The sequence below is a fragment of the Maniola hyperantus genome, chromosome 24 (genome assembly GCF_902806685.2).
Source record: "Maniola hyperantus chromosome 24, iAphHyp1.2, whole genome shotgun sequence".
In the NCBI taxonomy this organism is placed as follows: domain Eukaryota; kingdom Metazoa; phylum Arthropoda; class Insecta; order Lepidoptera; family Nymphalidae; genus Maniola; species Maniola hyperantus.
Window position 1 is genome coordinate 2,038,163 of NC_048559.1, and position 26,664 is coordinate 2,064,826.

Here is a 26,664-nt window from a genome sequence, read left to right on the forward strand (position 1 = left end):
GTAGAGAGAGCTATATACTGGCCACAAACAAAAAAATTAAAAAACCAGCCAAGTGCGAGTCTTACTCGCAGAGGGTTCCGTAGGCACTACAGTCGTATTTTTCGACCTTTTACACGATAAACCAAAAACTTTTATGTTTAAAAATAAATAAAAATCTGTTTTAGAATGTACAGGTATGTATGTACAGCCCTTTCGTCTGCTATAGTTATCATACTTTGAAAATTGAAAATACTAATTCTTAGTTCATGAACACATTTTAATTAAATTAATAATTTTCTCTTTACGTATGCCATATGACCTACCTTCCTACCTACCTGCCAAATTTCATGTAGGTCAACGGGAAATACCCTGTAGGTTTTTTTACAGACACGACAGACGGACAGACCGACAGACAGACAACGAAGTGATCCTATAAGGATTCCTTTTTACCTTTTGCGGTACGGATAAAACTTAAAGCCTTATCTAATTACTATACAAATCATGCTCGCGTGGAATGGTGCCAAGAATACTGGCTGCATTTCCGCGCTGGATAGCCAGTCTGATCCGTTGCGCAAAAAATGAGCCAACCCTTCTGTCTGCAGATGAGGCTATTAATCGCGGTGAAATGTTTCGTAATTTTTTTTTTTGCACTAAGACTCCATGGCCTCAGGGTCTCCACGGCAAACGGAACAAAAATGTAACTCTCGATAAGAGAGGCATACTTGCGCCGCTTGCCGTTTTTAGCTGTTACTGCTGCGGCTCCCGGTCTTGATTCTGTCTCCCTGATATGACACGGGTGACGGGGCCAATGTGTCAACGCAAGTTGCGTCCCACATTAGCACCCGTCCCCGTTCCCAGGGAACCAGCGTCAATCCATCTGGTCTCTTACCATCATCCCGACTACACTGCCGGCTCAAGCGGCTCAATGAGCGCAGGAATGCCTTTGGTAGCAAGAGCCCTTTTGATCGTGTCGTTAACGGTACGGAACCCTAATAATGACATATTACAAAACAAATCACAACTGTCACGTCATTTCAACAAGGACAAACATGCGAAATTGATAATCGTCAAGCCATCGGAACCGTGTAAAATAAAATCAAACAAAATAAACGTGTAAATAATTAATAAAAACTACAAAATGTCACTACTTGAATCGCCTATACCACTGTCGGATATCGAAGACGTGCTGGCATGGGTGGATACCTTCAAGCTGTCCCGACCTACTAAGAAGATTAACAGGGATTTTTCTGACGCTGGTATTCAAAGTCAAATCATTTGTACATTTTCTGATGGTCAATTGTTGTATTAAAATTGTTATTACTTTGCGAATTCCGCTCCATGTAGGCATAAATGCTCTATCTTTTCAAACCATGAACACACAAGAAGACAGTCTTCTATGCCTCCTTATAAAGTGGCATTATTTTGATCACCACTATAATAGGTAGGTACCTAGTAGTTAGTAATGAAAACTACAAAATTAGTGGATGCCTACGTCATAATAGCTATCTGCATGCCAAATTTCAGCCCGATCCGTCCAGTAGTTTGAGCTGTGCGTTGATAGATCAGTCAGTCAGTCACCTTTTTCCTTTTATATATTTAAGACTACCGTTATAGAGGCGATCAAGATGATGCCACTTTATAAGGAGGCAGAAAAGACTATTTTCTTGTATTCATGGTTTGTCAAGATAGACTGCATTTATGCCTACATGGAGCGAAATTTGCAAAGTAATAATTTTAATACACCATTGTGTTCCAAATTCAGCTGCCAATATACCATCCGCACTTAGCCAGCGTGGTCTGTAGACTATGGCCAAGCACTTCTCATTCTAACAGGAGACCCGTCAGTTGATAATAATGACGATGAATTATTTTTGATTGCAGTACTTCTAGCTGAGATCCTAAGCGTCCACTACCCAAAGCTGGTGGAGATGCACAACTATCCACCACGGAACAGCCACTCCCTGAAGCTGAACAACTGGATGACGCTCAACAGGAAAGTGCTGAAGAAGCTCAAGCTGAACCTGTGCTGCAACACCATGGAACAGCTCGCAAACTGTACCCCTGGGCTCATTGAGCGGGTGCTTCTTATGGGTAAGAGTTATTGGGACTTCAGACCAGCGAAGACCTCAGCAAGGGCCAAATCGAAACCTAACTGAAACGTCACCTAAACCTACCAGCACCTCACCGTAACTGCATCAAACCTGATATCAAATTGAAACCTCAGTAAAATCTCGCTGATAACTTACCGTCACCTCACCGAGAGACCAGTGGAGACCTTAATATTATAAGTCAGCAATAAAAATATTGACAATGGCTTCACCGTCCTTTTTTGATGTTTTTTTGTTCTTTATTCTTCACTAGCGACCCGCCCCGGCTTCGCATGGGTGCAATGTAGATACTAATGTGGTGTCATTCAGGTGTCATTGCCTCGGAAACTCTCAAATGAGAGGATTCTTTTCCGATCTAATTCACATTATTTCAATTTCTCTAGGGATCTCTAATTTTTTGAGGATTAAACTATAACTATAAACCTTCCTCTTGAATCACTCTATCTATTGGTGAAAACCGCATTAAAATCCGTTGGGTAGTTTAAAAGATCTACGCGTTCATACATACAGACAGCGGGAAGCGACTTTATTTTATACTAGGTAAAGATTTGCATTCATGTCTTACATCATAAAATATAATACTTACTATTATAATACTAGAACATGGAGCCCTGTCAGGAAATTGCAAAATATAACATTTGTAGATTACATATAAATCATAATATTATGTCATTCTAAGGTCAACTTCGATACATAGTTATATAAAGTTACAATTTCAGTTCAGTTTTTCCGAATCTTAAGCCACTAGAGGAATGCAGGAATGCAGCATAATATGAAACTTATGCATTATTGTTGTTTCAGTTAAAGACAAAATCCGGCGAGATGAAGAGATGAATAAAACATTAAAAGAAGTGGAACAAAACATGTCTAGTGGTGGCAGTTACTACGAGGCCTGTGGAGATGATGGTAAGATACTAAACCATATACAAAAGAAGAAACTGACTGACTGACACAAAGAAAGGGTAGCGATGACTCCCACTAGGTGGACAGACGACATCAAACGAGTCGTACGGAGCCGCTGGATTCAGGCGGCACAGTACTATGGCGTGTGGACTGTGGAAGTCCCTAGAAGAGACCTATGCCCAGCAGTGGACGTCTTATCAGTTGAAAATGATGATGGTGATATTTTATAGGACAATAGCTTATGCTCGCGACTTCGTCCGCGTGGACTACACAAATTTCAAACCTCTATTTCACCCCCTTAGGGGTTGAATTTTCAAAAATCCTTTCTTAGCGGATGTCTACGTCATAATAAACGCTATCTGTATGTCAAATTTCAGCCTGATCTGTCCAGTAGTTTGAGCTGGGCGTTGATAGATCAGTCAGTCAATCCTTTTATATGATGGACATTAAAGGAAGGATTTCTTTCACAGAACACGTACTAGTGGTACCTGTGAAGACGAGAGTCAATGGAGTATTAGAAACTATACAAAAGAAAGTGATCAGCCATGAACATTATCTCGGTCTTAAGGAAGAACTGAAGGATGCTAAGGATTCATCCGAAATACTTAAACAAAAGGTTCGTAATGTCTGCCAATTACTAGGAACCGGTGATAACTTAGCGATTAAAAGTTCAGCTTCTTAATTGAAAGAAAGAAGAAGAAAGAAAAACGTTTATTTTTTAAAGCTGTACCACACATTACCAGTTAGGTTAGGTTATCCCGGCGCCTCTAATACTTGAGTAGTAAAGTCAAAAGACCTCAAGTAGAAGAAGCGCCGGAATAAAGTACCTATGTCATGTGTGGCACAACCCGAAAAAAGGGTCCCTACTCAGCATAAATGCCATATGTCTTGCACAAGTACAAAAACATTTGGGTGATCTGGGCTTTATTCACGCACCTGTATGTGTGCGTCCGGCCGAAATTAATAAGCTGTCCATCCACGATTTGCTCTACTAAAGATACAAATTTTACATAAACTCCATACAAGCTACAACAAATCTGTATCCTTAGTAGGACGAATCTTGCATATTCAAACACAAATTATCAAATAAAAAGTAAGTAAACGGAGAAAGTTTTATAATAATTATTCAACTGCCCACAGCTGTTGAATATTAATAAAATATCATTTCAGGTTGAACATTTAGACAGTCTCATCAAATTAAAAGAAGAAAGGATAGAAGAACTGCAGAAACAATTGGATCGAAAGCAAACAAGACGTAAGGAAGTCGAATCCAATCAGAATAGCATCTCTGTACCTTTCGAACCACCTACTCCTGAAGCCATCAGTCTAGTTAACGTAGAAAGTAGACCTCTGTCCCTTAAATCCGTCGATGGTAATACAAGAATCGGTAAAGAAGAATCTAAAATTCCAGTACCAATAGCAGATGTAATAAAACAAATATCAAAAACGAATATTACAGAAGTTACAACCATAGACAATCAAGAAGAAACGCTTAATAACGTTGAAAGAATAAAGTCAGATGTTTTTAAAGAAGTTGAAATAATTGACCAAAGAGTTCTGGAAGGTTTTCATGATAGCCTCGAATATATTAATGAATCTGATACGATAACAGCGATGGATGATAAACAAAATAGTATAAAGGACATAGAGTACTCATACGAAATTAATTATCTAAATTAGTAAATTCAGGCAATCACAGCAATTACGATTGTAACCAGGTAATAATGATTGGTGCATTTTTACGAAATCGGAGAGTTAAGTACAAGATGAAAATGTAATTAGTAATAGCAGAATCAAGTCTTGAGAACACTTTTAGGATACCTGTCCATTGAAGTGGAGCGGAGTGGAGATGTGATTAAAAGATCACATTATCAAAATATGACGTGATGTCACCGGTCCACTCCGGTTCAATTGACGGGCATCTTTAGCTGGAAAGCTAGATAGAAAATTTTGAAAAAAACTGAATAAAGCTTGTAAAATTTTGCCTGAATGTTACTTGAAAAACACCTATAGACGCCTAATAGCCGAACATCCCCGCTCGCCAAGCTTAGGCACTTGCTTAGCATAAAAATCGGCCCACGCCCGTTCGGTACCCTCATTCCGCACATTGTTTTGATTACGTGACTTTTAAGTCCACCAATCACAACAAAGCATTCTCCCCTGTCCCCCGCCAACATTTTACGATTTTGTGTCATGCAAAACCTTACTTGTACTCTACGAGTTGAATTCTCTGTGCGAAAAATACAATTAATTTTGTGTAATTTCGTATTTGCTAATTGTTTGTCGTCCCAATAAATTATTTAATGCTTTAAAAGTACTTAAATATTTTTCTAGTTTACAGGTTTTGTCTAATTTAGGAGTGAAAAAGTTGTCGTTTTTCAATATTTTTATTATAGTTTTTAGTTGTGGTTTGTTACAATAAATTTATAAGAATGTAAAATAGTGTTTTATTACTATCAGATAAAATTGATACTGTATTTATATGTGTCAATATATTGATTTTTGATTCAATATTTAATTTATCGTCATCTACTGACGAATCCCAAAATATTGTTTACTTTTGATTTATTAAATTATCACTGATATTTTTATCTTCATCAGGATCCTTCCAAATTGTTTTAGTCATTGACTTATATATTATTACTTCGTATGGATAAGGCTACTGAACAAACAAAATGGCACCGACTCAGTGGTGCTTTAGCACCAATGCAACCTCGGTGACGTCTGGATTTCAAACGGGTCGTTCAAGAGGTGGCGCTGATTTATTTGGTTCCAAACCGGGAAAAATTTTGTTTGCTCGACCATATCTTGTCATTTATATCGATGGTGTTAGTTTTTTTATTGGTATCAACAACGAATATTGCCTTGAAATAGTTCACACAAGCTCGGATGCTGTTTCAATATAGTTTTGATCTCTTGTAGTCTGTTCCTGTTGAAGTTTTCTTTATCATCGTTCTTCCTAGAAGAAGAAATGAGTCTATAAGTATATATTGCACAACTGAGTAGGCTGCTGCGGTAGTGGAGCGGTGCGAAAGGGTGACAGTTGCCAGCAGATGGGGCAGACGCGTCTGCCCCATCTGCTGGCAACTGTTACCCGACGTGTTCTGGAGTGGAGACCGCGTACATCAGCAAGCGCAGTGTGGGACGACCTCCAACCCGCTGGACTGACGACCTTAAGAAGATAGCGGGAAGTGGGTGGATGAGGAAGGCGGAGGATCGTGTACTGGCTGGCGTGCTCTTCGGAAGGCCTATGTCCAGCAGTGGACGCAAACAGGCTGATTGATTTATTGATTGGTTGAAATATTTGCTTACTTACGCAGTGTCATACTCATTATCTCCATGACCAATAACTTTGAACCGATTGAATTGGATGTCATCGTCAAAGAAGCACTCAGCCTTTATCCTCTCCAACTCTCGCTTGATTGGAATTAAGTCCACAACTGGAAGAAGATACGACTTTTAAATACCTACTTACAGTGGCGTGCACAGTGTTTGAAGCCAGGGTAGGCATTAGTTAGGTAGGAACCTGTTTACTGGCAGGTAATGAAAAATATGCATTGATCTATTACAACTGGGGTAAGCAGTGCATTTATGCCTCTATGACCTGCACGCTACTGAATTTAAGCGTTTAAACTATCGTGAGTGATTTCCATTATATTATATAGATGATGCCCGCGACTTCGTCCGCGTGAATTTAGGTTTTTGAAAATCCCGTGGGATCCCGAACTATTTAATTTTCCGGGATAAAATGTAGCCTATGATACAAACTATCTCTGTACCAAATTTCGTCAAAATCGGTTGAACGGTTGAGCCATGAAAAGCTAGCAGACAGACAGATAGACAGACAGACAGACACACTTTAGCATTTATAATATCAGTATGGATATTTCTACGGCTTATGTATGCTATAAGACCTACCTACCTGCCAAATTTCATGATTTTGAGTCAACGGGAAGTACCCTGTAGGTTACTTGACAGACAGACAGACAACAAAGTGATCCTATAAGGGTTCCGTTTTTCCTTTTAAGGTTCGGAACCCTAAAAAGAGGCTTTTAATCAATAAAGAATATAGTTAATGATAACTTACTATTATAGACCTTTTGATTCGTTTCAGAAGTTTCTGAGCCCACAACTCCACAGGTGCAAGGTGGTAGATAGATGTCATTATAGGAGGTCTGTACTCCTATACCTTCCGCACTGGGGGCCCATGACACCAGAGGGTCATTTTCTACATCGATCACCACACGCTCCTTCTTCTTTTTCTCTTCTATCCTTTGTTTCAGGATTTCTAGTTGTTCTGTACAGATACAATTTTATATTGATGTGACGATCGCAATGGTCATAATATAACAAAAGTATTTGCAGTCTTGTGCGTTGCTGGAACGAGCTGCAGGTCAAATCCACGATGTTTTATCATTTAGATAATCATCAATTTTGTAATATGCTTTTTCAGGAGCATACTTTAATGGATTTTTTAAACTTGGTCTAAATGTAAGTCCAAAATAGATTGCGGAATCTGAATATAGTACACGCTGAAATTTTGATGGTTATTTTCCCGAAGCGAAATGATTATGTCATGGTATTACAATCGATTTATAAATATAAAAAAATATTATAGTCAAAAATGTCAAATTTACAATCGAGTAAAACAAAAATCGAATGAGACCTCGAACCAATAGTGATACCGCGTGCGTGCAGGCTAGTTTATGTCGTATCACTATGCGCGAGAGCTTATTTTGCTCTAAACTTTTTCACCTTATTGGCAGCGCGGTTCGAGTGGATGTACCTACCTGCTATTCACGTTACTTCTAGGGCGTTACTATTGTTTCTCACACTTTCGAGTTGTCGATTTTTTTTTAATTATTTTAAAACAAAAACATTTTTATTTTTTAAGTTTAACTCAAAATTTCGATAGTACTACTGAGGGCAAATCGTTCTGCCGCGGGAAGACAACCACTAAAATTTTACCGTGTATAAAAGGAAAAGGTGACTGACTGATCTATCAACGCACAGCTTAAACTACTGTACGGATCGGGCTGAAATTTGGCATGCAGATAGCTACTCGTATTATGACGTAGGCATTCGCTAAGAAGGGATTTTCGAAAATTCAACCCCTAAGGGAGTGAAATAGGGGTTCGAAATTTGTGTAGTCCACGCGGACGAAGTCGCGAGTATAAGCTAGTTCTACATAAAGGAGAGTATATATAATAAGAGTATATATATATTGGAGGGTCGATATTGAAAGAGTTCTTACTGTCTGTAGACACCGTGAAAAGAAACGTATGAGCTTTACTCTACGGAAGGTAGCCATCTTTATTTTAGTTGTCAGAGTTGGACTTTGACACGCACGCATTTGTTGTGGTTCACAATTTTCTCTCGCATTAAATTAATTAACTATCAGATTATAGCTTAGCTAATTATTATTCTTTGAGATAGGTAGGTAGTTTCTTAATCGTGATATTTAATTCGGTGATTGTGATATAGTTAGAACAGTAATTGTTCGATGCTAATGTACATTGTGTTAAATCGTAACATCTAGTGCCATCCGGTGACTTTGTCTGCAAAGCACTATTAATAATGTTCGCGTAGTTGTTTGACGAATATGGAATACTAATTATTGGTGAATATTAGAGTAGTTCGTGAGTTAACGTTTGGCTCAGTGGATAGATTATTATAAGGACATCCGTTAAGGTTATTTCTGCAGACGCTAGTGATTTAGAGTGTAATTGGAGATATACCGGCAGTTGAGATAATGATTAGTTTGAAGTGATAGTTTAGTGCGATAGTAACTTGAAGTTAACTTTGATAGTAGGTACCCGCTTTAGAATCGTATAACCCGGTTGGTAAAGAATCATTGATGACTCTCGTGTAATGTTGAAATGGATTAGACAATGAGTTGCCCATGAGATCGAATAGCTTACATTCTACCTGGTTTCTGTTGTGATCGCTTATTTGGGTGGATAGTAGTCGTGGCGCGTGTGGCGCACGATGCTATGGTGTTCTGTATGCAGATGTGCACAGAGTGGAGAAGGTAGAGCTATTGCGATATTCTGAATTAGTAATGAGAAATCAATTATAAGATCTGGTTTAGATCGTAAGAGAGTCGATGCAATGATCCTTTTAAGAGCGTTCATGAAGTTGTGATTGATTATCTTGAGATGATTAGATAACGGAGTAGGTCGTGATTTGATTGAGAGGTTGCAATAGCAATTGCGCCCTAATCACACGATGTAGTGTTTAGCTTAGGTTAGCTAGTTTAGAGTGAGGTGAGGGGTCGCTGTGAGGGGTGGTTGGAGGCGACCATAGGTAGGGTTAGGTTAGGGTGATCTGGTTGTGTTACGTTGATGGTTTCCATGTGCGATACGTTACTGAGAACTATTTGTAAAGAACATGGATTAAAGTACCTACTTATTAATTACTACCTTCTTATGTCGGCTAAAGATAAATAATAATTATCAGCCATCCTCCTGTTCTCCGACAAAGGAGAGATAGAATAATTATCACCAAGATCAATTATCAAAAAGAGTTATTTATTACCTATTTTGAATAAATCATTTGACTTTGACTTTGTCTATACCTGGGGTGCAAGCCTCATAATCTTCGTACGTTTGCTCGAAATGCATGAAAGGCCTGGCGTGCATGTATGGCGGTAAGCTGCGCATGAAGTCATCCATCTGCCTCTTCTGGCATATCTCCATTGGGCATATCTGAAACATTTGGCACTAAGAAGTCCTGAGCTAACGGCCGCACTCAGAGTCGCTTCTAAGTAACGATTATTTATTTATTATTTATTAAGCTACTCTGAGTGCGGCTGTAAGACAATCATCTCAACGGAAACTAGCCAAGGACTCACTACTGAGCACGGGTCTCCTCTCTCATTAAGAAGGGTTTAGATTAGTCTGCCACGCTGGCCCAGTGCGAAGTGGCAGACTACACAAATCACACACCTTGGAGAACATTATGGAGAACTCTTCTACAAATCCAATAACAGACCACCAAAAAGTGAAATTTATTACCTATCTTGCTGATGCCCGCGACTTCGTCCGCCTGGAATTAGGTTATTATTTTCGATGGTGGCAGCGGCGAGAGTGAAAAATGATAAATTAAAGAGTAATAGTAATGTGATAATTAAATAATAAGCAATAAAAGTGATATTAGTAAAGTGATTATTGAAAATAAGTAAGAATGGAGCACGCACGACCGCCACCGGAGCTAAATATAGAAGGAAGTCCAGCCGCGCGGGCTGAGGCGTGGTCAAAATGGTGGAAGCAGTTCGAAATATTCCTCAAGGCATCCGGGATAATAAAAGAAACTCAGGATGTACAGGCCAGCTTGCTGGTAAACCTCATCGGGCCAGACGGTTATGAAATTTATTCTACATTCACGTACAATAAAGGTGAAAGTGCAGACGACCTGAAATGTTTAAAAAGTAAATTTGATAACTTTTTTGGAACCAAGAAGGCTAACGTGACGATGTTAAGATTTAAGTTTTTTACAAGAAATCAAAGCGACGGTGAGACTATAGGTAAATATGTAACCGCGCTCAGATTACTCAGCCAAGATTGCAAATTCGAGCATCTCACGGATGATTTAATAAAAGATCGGATCGTATGTGGCATATCTAACAATGTCGTGCGAGATCGACTGTTGAGAACGGACGATTTAAATCTGGCGAAGGCGGTGCAAATTTGCGAGGCTGATGAGGCGTCCAGGCACGAAAGTCGTCAAATACAGGAGGCAAGTTCGAGCATACGGGTGGATGGAGTGGCTGGTCGGAGCGGTCGCGAGGCTGGACGAGGCAGTGATCGAGGCGACTGGTCGGCGTCGAGGAGCGCGCGCGGGTCCTGGCGCGGCGCCGCCGCCGCCAGTGGGGCGCGCGACGAGGAGCGCCGGGGCGTGCGCCCGCGCCGGGAGGGCCGCGGTTGCTATCGGTGCGGCCGTGATTTTTGTGATGAGCTGCGGTGCCCAGCTATTCAAGCTATTTGTTTTACGTGTAAATCCCGGGGGCATTTTTCCCGGAAGTGTAGATCAGTGGGAAAGCGGGTTCACAAAATAAGTGAGAGTAGTGAATCGGACGGATCTAATGATGAGTTAATTTATGTGAATGTGATTAGCGATGGTAAGCCGAAGGAATGGACTACGTTTTTGGACTTTAGTGGTAAGCAATTAGAATTCAAATTAGATACAGGATCGATGATAAATATTTTGTCAAAATTCGAGTATGAGGAATTAGGCCTTAATTTTAAAAATTTATGTCCCTACCGTGGCCGTGTGCATTCTTACACGGGTAATATTGTGCCGATAATAGGACAGTGTTATGTATTATTTAAGTATAAACAAGTAGAATATAACCTAAAATTTGTAGTGTGTAATATGAAATGTCAAAATATTTTAGGTCTGAGTGCTTGTGTGAAGTTAGGCTTGATACAGCGGGTAGACGCATTGGATATTGATAATGATTATAGGGATCTATTTAAGGGCCTGGGAAAATTACCGGGAGTACACAGATTAACCATAGATAAAACGGTGCAACCGAGCATATGTCCAGCTCGCAAGGTTCCACTAGGGCTTAAAGATAAACTGTTTAGTGAGTTGCAGCGTATGGAGGAACTGGACGTGATTCGTAAAGTGCACCGTCCGACTGAATGGGTTAATGCTATTGTGATAACAGCGAAAAAGAACGGAGATATACGTGTGTGCTTAGACCCGCGACCGTTAAATCGCGCTATTAAGCGTGCGCATTTCACTCTGCCGACGGTGACCGATCTCGCGTCGCGACTTCGCGGGGCGAGTTTCTTTAGCGTGCTCGACGCTCGCTGTGGGTTTTGGATGCTGCAGCTGGACGATGCCAGCGCCGACCTGTGTACCTTCAGCACACCTTTCGGCAGATACCAGTTCTTGCGGTTACCGTATGGAATAAGCTGTGCGCCAGAATTATTTCATTCGAGGGTGCGACAACATCTGGAGGACCTGGAAGGGGTCGATTCCTTTATCGATGATATAGTAGTTTGGGGTAGAACTCGCGAAGAGCATGATTTACGTCTAAAACGATTACTAGAGAGGGCACGGGAAATAGACATGAGATTTAATAAGGATAAGTGTAAATTCGGAGTTAAAGAAATAACGTACTTGGGGCATATTTTCGATGAACGCGGTATGAGACCGGACGTAAATAAAGTGAAAGCTATCTTAGAAATGCCTGAGCCTAGGGATAGAAAATCGTTGGAGCGGTTTCTAGGTATGATTAATTACTTATCGAAGTTTGTTCCCAATTATTCACAGTCGGTAGCAGTCCTTAGGTATCTATTAAAGAAAAATTCTGAATGGGTCTGGGATTCGGTGCACTCGGAAGCAGTGAATTTATTAAAAAATAAAATCGCAACGGCTCCGGTGCTAGCGTTGTATTCCAGCGAGCTGCCCGTGGTGCTGTCGGTGGACGCGAGCTCGGAGGCGCTGGGCGCGGTGCTGCTGCAGGGGGGCCGCCCGGTCGAGTTCGCCTCGCTCACGCTCACCGACACGCAGCGACGGTACGCACAAATAGAAAAAGAGATGTTAGCCATCGTCTTTGCGTGTGAACGTTTTCACCAGTATATATTTGGGAGATGTGACATCACGGTACAGAGTGATCATAAACCGCTCGAAGCTATTTTTACAAAATCGCTTTCCGCGGTTCCCGCGAGGCTACAGCGCATGTTGTTAAGGATTCAAAGATATGATTTTAAGGTCACTTATACTCCGGGAAAGTATATGTATATAGCGGACACGTTATCTCGTGCGCCGTTATCAGATTATATGTATGAAAAATTTAATGAAAGTTTGGAGGCTCAGACTTGTTTTATGATTAATAATTTACAGTTCAGCAATCAAAAGCTAAGGCTGATAAAAGAACATATAGAAAAAGATGAAGAATGCCAAGAAATACTGAAGTATATAGTAGAAGGATGGCCTAGAAATAAATACGACGTAAAAGTTAATCTTAGAGTTTTTTGGTCTTATCGTGAAAGTTTTCAATATGTGGATGGTTTAATATTAAAGGATTATTTGTTGTATATCCCAAGAGCCTTACGAGGAGATATGTTACAGAGAATTCACGAGGGGCATCTCGGTATTGACCGGTGCAAGCGGCGCGCGCGACAAGTGATGTTCTGGGTAGGCATGTCGCGCGACATCGAGCGCGCGGTGCGCGAGTGCGCGACGTGCGAGCGGTATGCGCCGGCGCCGGGCCGGGAGCCGATGTTGCCGCACTCTATTCCTGATGTACCCTGGCTCAAAGTGGGCTCGGATATATTCGAGTATAGGAAGAAGTATTATCTCATTTTAGTAGATTATTTCTCTAACTTTGTTGAAGTTACAGAATTAAATCTTATAAATAGTAAGTCTATAATAAAGGCTATGAAAGAACAATTCGCAAGACATGGAATACCAAACGAATTAGTGACTGCCAATTTTTCTGCGTATGTATCTAGTGAATTTCGGGCCTTCCTTAGTGCATGGGATATCAAACACGTCACATCTTCTCCCTTATATGCACAGAGTAATGGTAAAAGTGAACGGAGTGTCCGTACTGTTAAAAACTTACTAAAGAAATGTTGCGACTCGGGCGAAGATTATTACATAGGGCTGTTAAATTTGAGAACTACGCCACGAGAAAATATCGATTCGCCCGCGCAAATTCTTATGGGTAGGAGACTAAACACGCGGTTGCCTACATATCACAAACTCTTGGATGAAACAGTCGATCGTAAAAGAAATTATAGTGCTATATTGAAGCATCAACAAAAACAAAAACTAAATTATGATAGGTCTGCGAAACCCCTTCCACCGCTTCACACGAATGATAAGGTTGTGATAGTAGACGGCAAGGAACGCAAGCTTGCGAAAGTGGTTCAGCAGACTGCGGAACCTAGGTCTTATTTTGTAGAAGACCAAACCAGGCGTATATATAGGCGCAATAGGCGACATCTGGTAAATAGAAAGGGCGAACAGACGTCCGAGGGAAGGCACAATGATTGCGAGACACGTTCAACTGAAACTAGTGCGAGTACAGGTGAGTCCGGTACGGTTGCAGATACTAATCTCATGGGTACGGGATCAGCCAAAATGACGTCGAAAGACGCTGTTTTGCTGCAGGATTGTGCCTTGCCTCGTCGCACGAGAAGGGCTTGCCGTTTAAATAATAAAAATAATTCAGAATAGTACTGTTGTTCTGTAGATTGGTAGTGTAACTTGTACATAATTTTTATTTTATTTTATCTATTGATGAATTTTAGCAATGATAATTATTTTAAGTGGGTGTACCTACTAGTAATGTTATTTTGTATTGTGCATTGTTATTTTATATCGGATTATTAATGGAATGTGTTATATGGTATGGATTTTGTAATATGAGGAGATGAATAGAAATTTAATGTATTAGAATTGTAATGCATGTCACAAACATCAATTGTTTTTCAGTATAGAAAAAGAAAGATGTAGTGTAATTATATTATAGAACATGAGGGTATTCTCAAAATAAATTCAGTTGTTGGTCAACCAGCCTCGTTTTATTACACCGGGATAAAAAGTAGCCTATGTGTTAATCCAGGGTATAATCTATCTCCGTTCCAAATTTCATCCAAATCCGTTCAGCCGTTTTTGCGTGATTGAGTAAAAAACATCCAAACATCCACTTGTGAATAAAATAATTGACTTTGACTTCTTAGGCGTGCAGGTCTTTTCACGATGTTTTCAAATTCGTTAGTCCGACTCCGAAAAGTAGAGAAATCTCCGAAAAGTTAGAGGTGCGAGCTCGGGATCGAACCCCCGACCTCTGAGTAGGAGGCGAACCACTAGGCTATCACAACTTGTACCTTGTGTGGTTGTTACCTTCTCGTAATGTATCTTGTGGTCCAAGTCCGGGGCATGTCGGGGGATGACTTGCAAGCTGTCGTTGTGTATGCTCCTGCAAGCACATGCCAAGTCCGCTTTGCACTTAGCCACGAACAACGCGAAACAAGTGTGTAGTTCGCAACAGGTCGACATGGCAATCGGGGTATGAGGCGGGGGGGACGCTCCGCATACCCGCATGTCACTGTGCCCCGGCTGTGCGGGGCGTTCCCTCCCCGATTGCCATTTCAACGTGTCGTGTGCCTAGTTTCGTTTAGTTCACTGGCTTTCGCGTCGCGCGTCAAAAATAATCTTTTCAAAAAACCGACTTCCAACAAAGCCACAACAAAGTAATTAAAGTCTTCATCATAGTTATAGTATGCGACAGGTCGAGATGGCAATTGGGGAGGGAACGCCCCGCACGTGCGGGGCGGCGTCCATCCTATTCATACATCTCGATCTGTCACTGACCATACCTGTAGAACCAATGTATTTTCTTACACCAGAATTGAGGAGTTGGGTCTTTGAATTCAATCATGAAAGTCATGGTTTGGTATACAATACCAATTTATCATGAACAGTTCCTGATTCTCCGTAATTTAGAAGTTTGCTCCAGAAAATTTCATCTTGTAAACTTGTCCTCAGTACCCGTAGTACAAGATTTTACGTCTCACCAAACCAAACCAAATTCGAAAGTCGAAATACTTCCGCGTTACAGTAAACTGGATCTTAAATGCCTTGTTTTAAAGCTCAAGTTTGTCTACACTTCTACAGCCAGCGCTCCAAGCGGAAACATTGCGAAATTAAAATCAGTGGCATTGAATATTTGACTTCAATTCAAAGCTGTTTAGGTCCATTTTACTGTAACGCGGAAGTATTTCGACTCTCGAATTTGGTTTCGTTTGGTGAGACGTAAAATCTTCTACTACGGGTACTGTTATAAATCGGTCTAGAAATCTCTGAAAAATCGGTGTACATACCTAGGTGAGAAAAATACTCGTCGACTTGGTTAGGTACCTCATCCTTTTTGGAAGCCTATTAATTTATTAGAAAACAAGATAAAAATATGTACTTACCCAAGAGCAGATACTGAAATATTTCCTGTGTGCTTTTCATCTTTCAACCTGGTGATACTGTTAAGAGTTTCGTCAATCATCAATCATCATAATTATCACAATCGTCTACAATGAAGCATTCTACTTACTACACTACGGCAGGACCGATTTAGGGCAAAAAAAACCGGCCATGTGCGAGTCAGGCTCGCGCAATGAGGGTTCCGTACTACAGTCGTATTTTTTCGACATTTTGCAGGATAATTCAAAAACTATGATATATAAAAATAAATAAAAATCTGTTTTAGAATGCACAGGTTAAGACCTTTCATACCACTTGATATAGTTATCTTACTTAGAAAATTGAAAATAGGTACTAAATTATTAGTTCATGACCACAATTTAATTTTTTTGTGTGATGTAACCTCAAATTCACGGTTTACAGATTTTTCCTCGAATGTCAGTTAGAAGATCTACCTACCTGCCAAACATGATTCTAGGTCAACGGGAAGTACCAGATCGACAGACACAACAAAGTGATCCTATAAGGGTTCCGTTTTTCCTTTTAAGGTACGGAACCCTCAAAAGTGGGGAGGATCCTAGATTGCCTCCTAAACATGTCGTATGTAGGGTCATTCTATAGGTCGCCTCCTATAATCGATCGGTAGGAGCAGATATTATGTAACCGAACCTTATGCTCGCGACTTCGTCCGCGTGGACTACACAAATTTCAAACCCCTATTTCACCCCCTTTGGGGTTGAATTTTCAAAAATCCTTTCTTAGCGGATGCCTACGTCATAATAGCTATCTGCATGCCAAATTTCAGCCCGATCCGTCCAGTAGTTTGAGCTGTGCGTTGATAGATCAGTCAGTCAGTCGGTCAATCAGAGTCACCTTTTCCTTTTATATATTTAGATAAAAAATACCTGGGCCCGATCTCAGGTTCCTCCTCTTCTTCTTCCTCTTGTTCGTTCTCCATATCTTCGCACATTTCGCTGAATATCGAATCCTGTTCAAAGGGCAAATTTTCTTCATCGGTTTAATTGTGAAAAATCGGTCAAGTCAAGTGCGAGTCAGACTCGCACACGAAGGGTTCCGTACCATCGTACAAGGAAAAACCTTTTTGGCAATCAGTCTATCAATAAATCAGCCTGTTTGCGTCCAATGCTGGACATATGCCTTCCCAAGAGCGTGCCACCACACACGATCCTCTGACCTCTGCCTTCCTCATCCACCCACTTCCCGGTACCTTCTTAAGTTCGTCAGTCCAGCGGGTTGGAGGACATCTCACACTGCGCTTGCCGATACGCGGTCTCCACTCCAGAACACATCTGCCCCATCGGCCATCGGTTCTGCGGCAGACGTGGCCTGCCCACTGCCACTTCAGCTGGCTAATTCGTTGAGCTATGTCAGTCACTTTGGTTCTCTGACGGATTTCCTCGTTCCGGATTTTGTCCCTCAGAGAGACACCCAACATAGCTCGCTCCATAGCACGCTGAGCGACTGAATTTGTGGACAAGGCCAAATGTCAGTGTCCACGTCTCAGCGCCATACGTCAACACAGGTCGGACACACTCATTAAAGACTCGTCTTTAGGCTTTAGGGTATCGACGAATCGAGATATACGCATTCTGAGAAAATTCCAACTTTCTTCCTATTACAGTACACGAAGTACAGGTCGCTGACGGAGGGACGGAAGGACTAATAGCAGTACAGTACGTGGCCGAAAGTGATGAACATCGGGCTTTAGAATGACATTTTATCTTTGTAGAGCGTTGTCTCTGTCACTCATACCTATATGACCTTTTGTCGGCCTCAACGACCGAGACAGTGCTCTACAAATCTGCTATCTTCTTCTAAAGACAATGTTCATCACTTTGGCGGCGTACTGTAGGTACCTACTATTATATTGTATTCTGACGTATGTATTGCATAATAGGGTCCCTTGATGGCACCCTTTGGGTACGGAACCCTGAAAATTAGGCAATTTTGTTGGTAGTTATTAGAAATTTAGAACTTACAATTTTATTTCCAATATTAAGTACGACTTTTCCGTGATCAGATTGCTTGTGCTTTTGTTTTTCACGCTGAAAAAAAAAACAAATATAATTCAATATTTTTGTTTCACCTCGGGTTAAATTTTTGAACATGGTGTAAATTAACTGACTATAGTAGGTACGCGACAGGTCGAGATGACAATCGGGGTATGAGGCGGGGGGACGCCGCGCATACCCGCATGTCACTCGCGCTCGCCCGCACTAGCTTAGTGCGGGGGCTATGCTTGTGTGCGGGGCGTTCTCTCTTCGATTGCTATCTCGACGTGTCGCGTACTTGAAAAAGTTTAATTGAATCAGTACCCATATTATTATAAATGTGAAAGTGTGTTTGTTTGTTGGTTTGTTGGTTTGTCCTTCAATCACGTCGCAACGGAGCAACGGTTGATTTTTTGAATGGGTACAGTTAAAGACCTGGAGAGTGACATAGGCTACTCTTTATCCCGGGAAATCAAAGAGTTTCCACGGGATTTAAAAAAAACCTAAATCCACGCGTACGAAGTCGCGGGCATCAGCTAGTAAAAAGTGTTTGTATTGTATTGTATACTAATCAGCCTCATAAGAAAGCTCAGAGTCACTCAGCGGGCGATGAAGAGATCTATGCTTAGTGTTTCTCTACGTGATCAAATCAGAAATGAGGAGATCCGTAGGAGAACTAGAGTAACCGACATAGCTCAACGGGTTGCGAAGCTGAAGTGGCAATGGGCAGGGCACATAGTTCGTACAACCGATAGACGTTGGGGTCCCAAGGTGCTGGAATGGCGACCTCGCACCGGAAGACGCAGCGTTGGAAGACGCCCCACTAGGTGGACGGACGACATCAGACGAGTCGCAGGGAGCCGCTGGATGCAGGCAGCGCAAGACCGTGGCGTGTGGAAGTCCCTACAAGAGACCTATGTCCAGCAGTGGACGTCTATTGGTTGATGATGATGATGATGTATACCAGACGAGTCGAGGATGCGATTTCCATAGAATCTCTTGCTCCCAGAAGTGTGGACTTATGACTCTGGGGCGATGGCGCAACGTTCGATGTACTGTAAATTGAATCGAATTGAAATTGACTGTAAATTGAATTGAATTGAAATTGAAATCAAAATCTTTGCACAATTGGATATTTGACTGCATCAAAAATAAATTATTCCTCAGTGATGATTAAATAGAGGGTCTTCCAAAATACGTAAAATCCACGTCCTTTGTTCGTTTTAAGTGTAATAACCATTTTAAGTTATCGATTAATCTAAAAAGTACGTCATTATGATGTGACATCACATTCCAGTATGTATTTCATAGAATTTATAAGTTTTTAGGGTTCCGTACCTCAAAAGGAAAAACGGAACCCTTATAGGATCACTTTGTTGTCTGTCTGTCTGTCTGTCTGTCTGACTGTCTGTCAAGAAACCTACACGGTACTTCCCGTTGACCTAGAATCATGAAATTTGGCAGGTAGGTAGATCTTATAGCTGACATTTGGGGAAAAATCTGAAAACCGTGAATTTAGGGTTAGATCACACAAAAAAAATTAAATTGTGGTCAAGAATTAATAATTAGTATTTTCAACTTTCGAAGTGAGTGACTATATCAAGTGGGGTATCATATGAAAGGTCTTCACCTGTACATTCTAAAACAGATTTTTATTTATTTTTATGCATCATAGTTTTTGAATTATCGTGCAAAATGTCGAAAAATACGACTGTAGTACGGAACCCTCATTGCGCGAGCCGGACTCGCACTTGGCCGGTTTTTATTTTTTCTAGAAGGCGCGTTTCTAGTTATTAGTTAGCTTCCATCTTCAGGTTAGCCCGCTACCATCTTAGACTGCATCATCACCTACCACCAGGTGAGATTGCAGTCAAGGGCTAACTTGTATCTGAATAAAAAAAATATATAATACAACAAACCTGAAGTTTATTAAAAAATAAAATAGAACTGACATTATTTTTAAGATAGAGCCCATGTGCCCTCTGATGTCCACGGAGGTTGTTCTGATGCGTCGACTCGTTTCAGACTGTAAGTATAATGTAATAAGGTTCAATTTACATTGCAAGGGATAGGAGCGAATTTCTAAAATATTACATAGCATGCCTATTGAAGCATGTGATATCCTATAAATCTAAATATATAAAAGGGAAAGGTGACTGACTGACTGACTGACTGACTGAATGACTGACTGATCTATCAACGCACAGCTCAAACTACTGGACGGATCCGGCTGAAATTTGGCATGCAGATAGCTATTATGACGTAGACATCCGCTAAGAAAGGATTTTTGATAATTCAACCCCTAAGGAGGTGAAATAGGGGTTTGAAATTTGTGTAGTCCACGCGGACGAAGTCGCGAGCATAAGCTAGTAAATAAATAAATAAATAAATAATATCTTTATTTGCCATTGCCCATAAGGTTAGGACGTCTGTTTCCTAATCAGAGATCGGGGGTTCGATTCCGGGCACGCACCTGGAAAATGGATCTGGCACAACGGACGGTTGAAGTGCACCAGGCACCCTTAGGTGGTGAGGGTGAAATTGCATATGGTGGTGTGCGGTGCGGTTGGAAGGAGGGTGGAATGAGGTCAAACAGCTCCTCAGAGCCCGCCCCATTATAAAAGCGATAGAACACTTAGATGTTCATGTTTGATACAAAATAAGCCTCAATAGCTCAACGGTTAAAGGTGAGGACTGAAAACAAAAAGGTCGCCGGTTCAAACCCCACCCGTTGCACTATTGTCGTACCTACTCCTAGCACAAGCTACACGCTTAATTGGAGCGGAAAGAGGAATGTTAATCAAGGGCCTCATGGCTAACATTCTTTTAAAAAAACTTACCTCTTTAAAATCTGTTATCTGTTTATCTGTTTGTGCGGTCCCCTCCAATCTCTCTACAGGCGAGGGTCGCGGTGCAGGTGGCACGCGCCTAAAGTACTCCTCTTTCATTACGTTGGTGTTTGGACAGTCCGCCTTCAAGAACATGTCGTGGAAGACTGTAATAAGATGAATTTTTAGAAGAGAAAGAAGGAAAAGTAAGGTTAGATTACGTTCCGCGGGGTGACTACGTAAAACGTTGCAGTAGCGACAGCAACGCGACGGTAATAGTAATGCGATAGTTCATTTGCGGTCTCTCTTCTTGATCTTCTTATTTTGCTTTGTGGCTATTGCTGTCTCTTTCTAGCTGGACGCTTGACAGCAATTTACGACTGTCACAAGCCTGTCGCGAATCCCAGATTCCAGACAAGTTCCCATGGGATTTAAAAAATCCTTATTCACGCGGACGAAGTCGCGGGCATCATCTAGTTAGTGGCGTGCACAGGGTTTGAAGCCAGGGTATGCATTAGTTAGGTAGGAACCTGTTTACTGGCAGGTCATAATGAAAAATATGCATTGAGCTATTACAACTGGGGTAAGCAGTGCATTTATGCCTCTATGACCTGCACGCCACTGCTGATCTAGTGTACAATAATGTAAAGTTCTAATGTCTTACCTATAGATCTAAGGTCTAATCATAGATCTAATCTAAGGTCTTACCATACTCCTTCCACTTCCTGGGCGCGGTTTTTTGGGCTTTAACAGCTTTAAGCACCTGTCGCCTCTGCGGCGGCTTGAAGTCGGCCATGTCACCAAACATCACGAACGGGCGGTCCTCGCCTTCTAGAGTGCTCCACCATGTTCTGTCAGCTTCCTCCCTTTCTGCTAAAAGATATCTTCGGGATATATACAGAAGGCCTCATAAGAAATCTCAGAGTCACTCAGCGGGCGATGGAGAGAGCTATGCTTGGAGTTTCTCTACGTGGTCAAATCAGAAATGAGGAGATCCGTAGGAGAACTAGAGTAACCGACATAGCTCAACGGGTTGCGAAGCTGAAGTGGCAATGGGCAGGGCACATAGTTCATAAAACCGATAGACGTTGGGGTCCCAAGGTGCTAGAATGGCGACCTCACACCGGAAGACGCAGTGTTGGAAGACCCCCCCACTAGGTGGACGGACGACACCAGACGAGTCGCACGGAGCCGCTGGATTCAGGCGGCGCAAGACTGTGGCGTGTGGAAGTCCCTACAAGAGACCTATGTCCAGCAGTGGACGTCTATCGGTTGATGATGATGATATAAAGAGGAGTCGGGTTTAAGTTTTGAATTTTAAGTTCTTAAATAATTATATAAACATACCAGAAGTGAAGTTAAATATTAACCACGACACACAGCGGTTTATCGAGAGTTTTGCCTTTCATAATAACCTTACTGCAATATTAACTTGATTAGGGCACAATTGCTATTGTAACCACTCAATCAGAAATGCGACCTAAACACAAAAGCATTTAATAGTCGAATGAGTCTGAGGTTGAACACAGACTGCCTTAAGAATCATCAAACACTTGCTTTTATACCAATCGATTCGAGATGGTGATGCAACACATCACGTGACCTCTGTCAGAGATAATTTAATTATTATAAGTGCGCTAACAATTACCAGCATTTTCTGTAGATAGTTCCTCTTCAGCTTCACACGGGTCTTCGCACGGGTTATCAGCGACTGGAGCCTCGATTTTCAGCAGCTCGGGTACATGCAACAGGTACTGGTTCGCTTCGGGTGGGCAACCAGTGAAGTTGTTCACGAAATTTTGGAACTATCCCACAAAAAAAAACGTCTTTTTTTGTGTGTTGTTTCGGACTATGCTGCGTAGGCCCTACTGGCCGCTACAGCGTCACCGGGAAGGGTGGCGAGCGCGAAGCTCCGCCTGGGGGTGAGCCCTAGGGCTCGAAGCTAACGTCTACGGACTTATTGCTTGGCTATCAACCAATCAAATTCGATGTAATTTTGTAGACCTAGGTACACGTTTTAGAAACGAATAAGTATACTTAGTCCGCGACAGGTCGAGATGGCAATGGGGGTATAAGGGGACGCCCCGCACACCCGCAAGTCACCCGTGCTCGCCCGCATCGGGTTAGTGCGGGGGCTGTGCGGGTGTGCGGAGCGTTCCCTCCCCGATTGCCATTTCGACCGGTCGCATACCTACTAAAGGAGTGAGACTAGGGTTTTCCGTAGAAATTACCAGTTTTATTTATCTGTACCTATACCTATTAAATTCTTAAATCCATCCACGGAAATCTGGGAAACCACAGACATACCTAGACATTCGTTTCTAGAACGTATCTACAAAATTTCATTTCAACCGATAAATCGACAAACAAACAATACCACTACCTGCCAAATATTATTAAGGTTCCGTACCTCAAAAGGAAAAACGGAACCCTTATAGGATCACTTTGTTGTCTGTCTGTCTGTCAAGAAACCTACAGGGTACTTCCCGTTGACCTAGAATCATGAAATTTGGCAGGTTGGTAGATCTTATAGCTGACATTTGGAGAAAAATCTGAAAACCATGAATTTAGGGTTAGATCACAGGAAAAAAATTAATTGTGGTCATGAACTAATAATTAGTATTTTCAACTTTCGAAGTGAGTGACTATACCAAGTGGGGTATCATATGATATGAAAGGTCTTCACCTGTATATTCTAAAACAGATTTTTATTAATTTTTATGCATCATAGTATTTGAATTATCGTGCAAAATGTCGAAAAAATACGACTGTAGTACGGAACCCTCATTGCGCGAGCTTGACTCGCACTTGGCCGGTTTTGTACTTTATAGATATACTTAGTACGCAAGAGGTCGAGATGGCAATCGGGGAGGGAATGCTTCGCACACCCGTGCTAACCCGATGCGGGCAAGCGCGGGTGACGTGCGGGTGTGCGGGCTGTCCCCCCGCCACATACCCCGGTTGCCATCTCAACCTGTCGCGTACTATATAACCTCGGCTAATGAAAGTCGGGTAAAAAGAGAAGAAGAACAACACCTACATGCCTGATAATCTTCTTCACCTTATCCCGCCACTCGTGGTCCACCCTGGCTGCGGTCTTGTACCCTCGCGAGAGGTCTAGGATCAGGGTCTGGCTTTCTGTCAGGATCTGCTGCAGCGTTTTGATATAGTTTGTGTATTCTGTAAAATTGCCACTTTTCATTATCTGTCTGTGATCTATTTGTATGTCATAATCATCACTAACCGATAGACGTCCACTGCTGGACATAGGTCCTACTAATCTTCTTCACTAGGCTATCTTTTCGGAGTTATGTGCGTTTTAGGTAATTAAATATCACTTGCTTTAACGGTGATGGAAAACATCGTGAGGAAAGCTGCACGCCTAAGAGTTCTCCATAATTGTCTCAAAGGTGTGTGAAGTCTACCAATACGCACATGGCCAGCGTGGTAGACTATGGCCAAAACCCTTCTCACTCTGAGAGGAGACCCGTGCTCTATATAATCTTCTTCATCTTGTCCCGCCACTCGTGGTCCACCCTGGCCAGTGGTCACGGTCGCGGCTGGTGGTGTAACTGTTAAGGTGGTAACTTTTTATCAAACGTCGAAACGCGCGCTTAGTATGCGAGATTCTATGAAATACTGGAATGTGATGTCACAACAGAAGCTTGCGAAGAAGATCCTGAATGAAGCAGCCTACGAGGCCGAGTGGAGCCTAGAAGAGTTCTGGGGAGTAAAGTCAGCCGGCGTCATTCGTAGCGAAACGAAGGTCGACGAGAAGCTGAATGAAGGAACGACGGATATAATCTTCTGGCATTTAAGAAATTTGTCGTTGATCTCCTGTCTTACTCTCACCTTCAGTTAAACGTAATATTTCCATTCTCTTCTTGCGTCTCTCGGCGCACAGCACGTACATCAGCCCCGCCATATTCTTGCACTCTAATTGTGTCTTCAACGCCGATATCTTCTCCTCTCTTTCTCTACGTGCCTCTCGCAGCATGTGGGAGGCGCGGATTTGTTCATTTCTATAAAAAATGTATCCTATTGGTTTGGCAAACTTCTACAGGTAGGTACTAAGAACTTAAGATGTATCCTGTACTCCTAATGAGTTGATCATCATCAAACCATCGCGTCGTCTCGTGTCAGAATGAGAAGCAAGTTCATCGGAGATCATATCCCCTCACCTGAATCCGTTGCATCACAGCTGCGTGCCTTGCGGGTCGCAGGCCGCAGCCCGTGCAGTCTTATTCGTGCCTCTCGGCATAAGAAAGGCCCTTTGAAAAAGGACCCCAGTTGGGTTAAGGATAGTTAAGAGCAAAAGAAAGTAGATAAAATTTACTGCAATATAAATTCGAATCTGTCCTTCAAGAACTGTATCTCATGGGCCATTCGGTCTTGGAACTTGCCCTCCATTTCCGTTTCCTTCTCTTGCAACAGCCTCTCTATTTCTTCCGCGTTCTTTTTCTCTACTTCTGCATCTTTTATAGCTGTAAAAAGAATATTGCGTTTAGGCACGGTTTTACAATGTACCATAGAACATGAAATTCGACGAAACCGTCTTGACAGAGCAATCGTGCGGTAAGTGTGAGACGAAGGAGCGACCTGAACTGGCCTACCCCCCAATTGTGTAAGAGAAACGTATTCATGGTTATCGTAATCGTCAACAAATTCTGCCCTTTGATTGGCTGTGAAAAAATTTTAAACAGCGAATATACCCATCAAAGAGCAGAATTTTTTGACGATTACGCTAACGATGAATACGTTTTTCCACAATCGGGGGGCTGAACAGTCAGGGCCTAGTCATCATTTACCAGTATATCAAAGCGTCGAACTATTAGCTGTGTATCTCTTTATGTTACTGTGGTAAAATTGTGCTTAGGGTAACAGAATGTCTTTGTTTGAACTACGACTGGCCCGTTTTTGATGATTATTTGTATAAGGTAGGCATTGCCTTTTTCTTCTTCATCTGGCTTAAAACCAGTGTCAGTATCAAGATTATCAGACGAAGTGGGGGAGGGGGGGGGGGGGGGGCTGTAGATAGGTGTACGATTTACCTTTACAAGGGCATATAATAACTGGAGCTGCAGTTTCTTTTACTTCTTCATCGGGCTTAGTATCAGTATCATTAATGTTGATGTTAGTATCAGCAGTATCAGTAACGTTAATGGGAGTAGCATTAATGATAATCGAGGATGAAGTGGGGGAACACTGTTGCTCTGTGATGACTTCGAACACTTCTGCACTGTTGGAAATGGTCACTGCGCGGCTTGAAAGTCGAGAACCTGGGTGCAACATCTTGAAAAAAAATAGAGATTAACTTTTAGATATGGCAACATTGTGTGCCACCATTTTGGAAAATCTTGGTCGATTACGAAAAAGCTCTGCATTATATTTTATCTTCTCGAATGGCATTCCGAACCAGTGACGATTCTTGCAAAAATTCATCATCAACTGATAAAGCTCATAACTCCAAAGCTCAAAATTATTGTATTTTAACAAGATAAAGTTGAAAACGGGTTTCTGTCGCTTGGTATAATATTTTAATAATATACCTACTAACTGTGTTTATATTTATAAACTCAGTATTTTTCTCTTTCATTTGACATCCCACTCGATACAATAGCAAAAAAATTAACTACCCCACTTTTTTGGATGTAAGTAACATCCGTAAGATCGATTTTGTTCGTATAAAATGTAGCCTATGTCACCTGAAGATCAAAATCGGCCCAAAAGTTTAGCTACTGTGGAATACACATAGATACAAACAGACAAACATGCATACCTATTACCTACATACATACCAAGACTGCTAAAATCATAACCCTTCCTTTGAGCTTTGCCGTAGTCGGGTAAAAAAGTGAAGACAAATTCGTACGCTTCGTTTGTAGCTAGTTATGG

At 41.7% G+C, this 26,664-nt stretch overlaps 2 protein-coding genes across 5 annotated transcripts; one reads left to right on the plus strand and one right to left on the minus strand.

The window, feature by feature from the left end:
• Nucleotides 1–1,003: 1,003 nt before the first annotated feature.
• On the plus strand, nucleotides 1,004–4,670 carry LOC117993715 (sperm flagellar protein 1-like). The gene is made up of 5 exons (XM_034981525.2): nucleotides 1,004–1,235; nucleotides 1,861–2,070; nucleotides 2,889–2,993; nucleotides 3,461–3,606; nucleotides 4,161–4,670. The coding sequence occupies exons 1-5, from the start codon at nucleotides 1,118–1,120 to the stop codon at nucleotides 4,668–4,670; spliced, it is 1,089 nt and encodes a 362-aa protein (XP_034837416.1). The 5' UTR covers nucleotides 1,004–1,117.
• A 683-nt stretch (nucleotides 4,671–5,353) lies between these two features.
• LOC117993385 (uncharacterized) lies at nucleotides 5,354–26,664 on the minus strand. 4 transcript variants are annotated; one of them, XM_069506866.1, is made up of 18 exons: nucleotides 26,568–26,664; nucleotides 25,821–26,061; nucleotides 25,106–25,253; nucleotides 24,622–24,791; nucleotides 23,810–23,949; nucleotides 22,418–22,574; nucleotides 21,478–21,642; nucleotides 20,782–20,936; nucleotides 19,861–19,967; nucleotides 18,906–18,996; nucleotides 17,930–17,995; nucleotides 16,835–16,917; nucleotides 15,932–15,988; nucleotides 14,856–14,931; nucleotides 9,568–9,697; nucleotides 7,078–7,287; nucleotides 6,307–6,430; nucleotides 5,354–5,949 (listed from the first exon to the last, which is right to left on the minus strand). In XM_069506866.1, the coding sequence occupies exons 1-18, from the start codon at nucleotides 26,583–26,585 to the stop codon at nucleotides 5,838–5,840; spliced, it is 2,250 nt and encodes a 749-aa protein (XP_069362967.1). In that variant the 5' UTR covers nucleotides 26,586–26,664; the 3' UTR covers nucleotides 5,354–5,837. The 4 variants fall into 4 exon arrangements, with proteins under 4 accessions (XP_069362967.1, XP_069362968.1, XP_069362969.1 ...); XM_069506867.1 differs by having other exon boundaries at nucleotides 5,355–5,949; nucleotides 21,478–21,639; XM_069506868.1 differs by having other exon boundaries at nucleotides 5,355–5,949; nucleotides 19,894–19,967.

Excerpts from the sequence above, each read along its gene's own strand:
- LOC117993715 (XM_034981525.2), top strand. The coding sequence starts at position 1,118 with ATGTCACTACTTGAATCGCCTATACCACTGTCGGATATCGAAGACGTG. Across the intron at positions 1,236-1,860 it reads CAGGGATTTTTCTGACGCTG|TACTTCTAGCTGAGATCCTA; the intron begins GTATTCAAAGTC and ends TTTTGATTGCAG. Across the intron at positions 3,607-4,160 it reads CCGAAATACTTAAACAAAAG|GTTGAACATTTAGACAGTCT; the intron begins GTTCGTAATGTC and ends ATATCATTTCAG.
- LOC117993385 (XM_069506866.1), bottom strand. Across the intron at positions 9,698-14,855 it reads ACAAGATACATTACGAGAAG|ATATGCCCAATGGAGATATG; the intron begins GTAACAACCACA and ends CAAATGTTTCAG. Across the intron at positions 6,431-7,077 it reads GAATCAAAAGGTCTATAATA|TTGTGGACTTAATTCCAATC; the intron begins GTAAGTTATCAT and ends ATCTTCTTCCAG.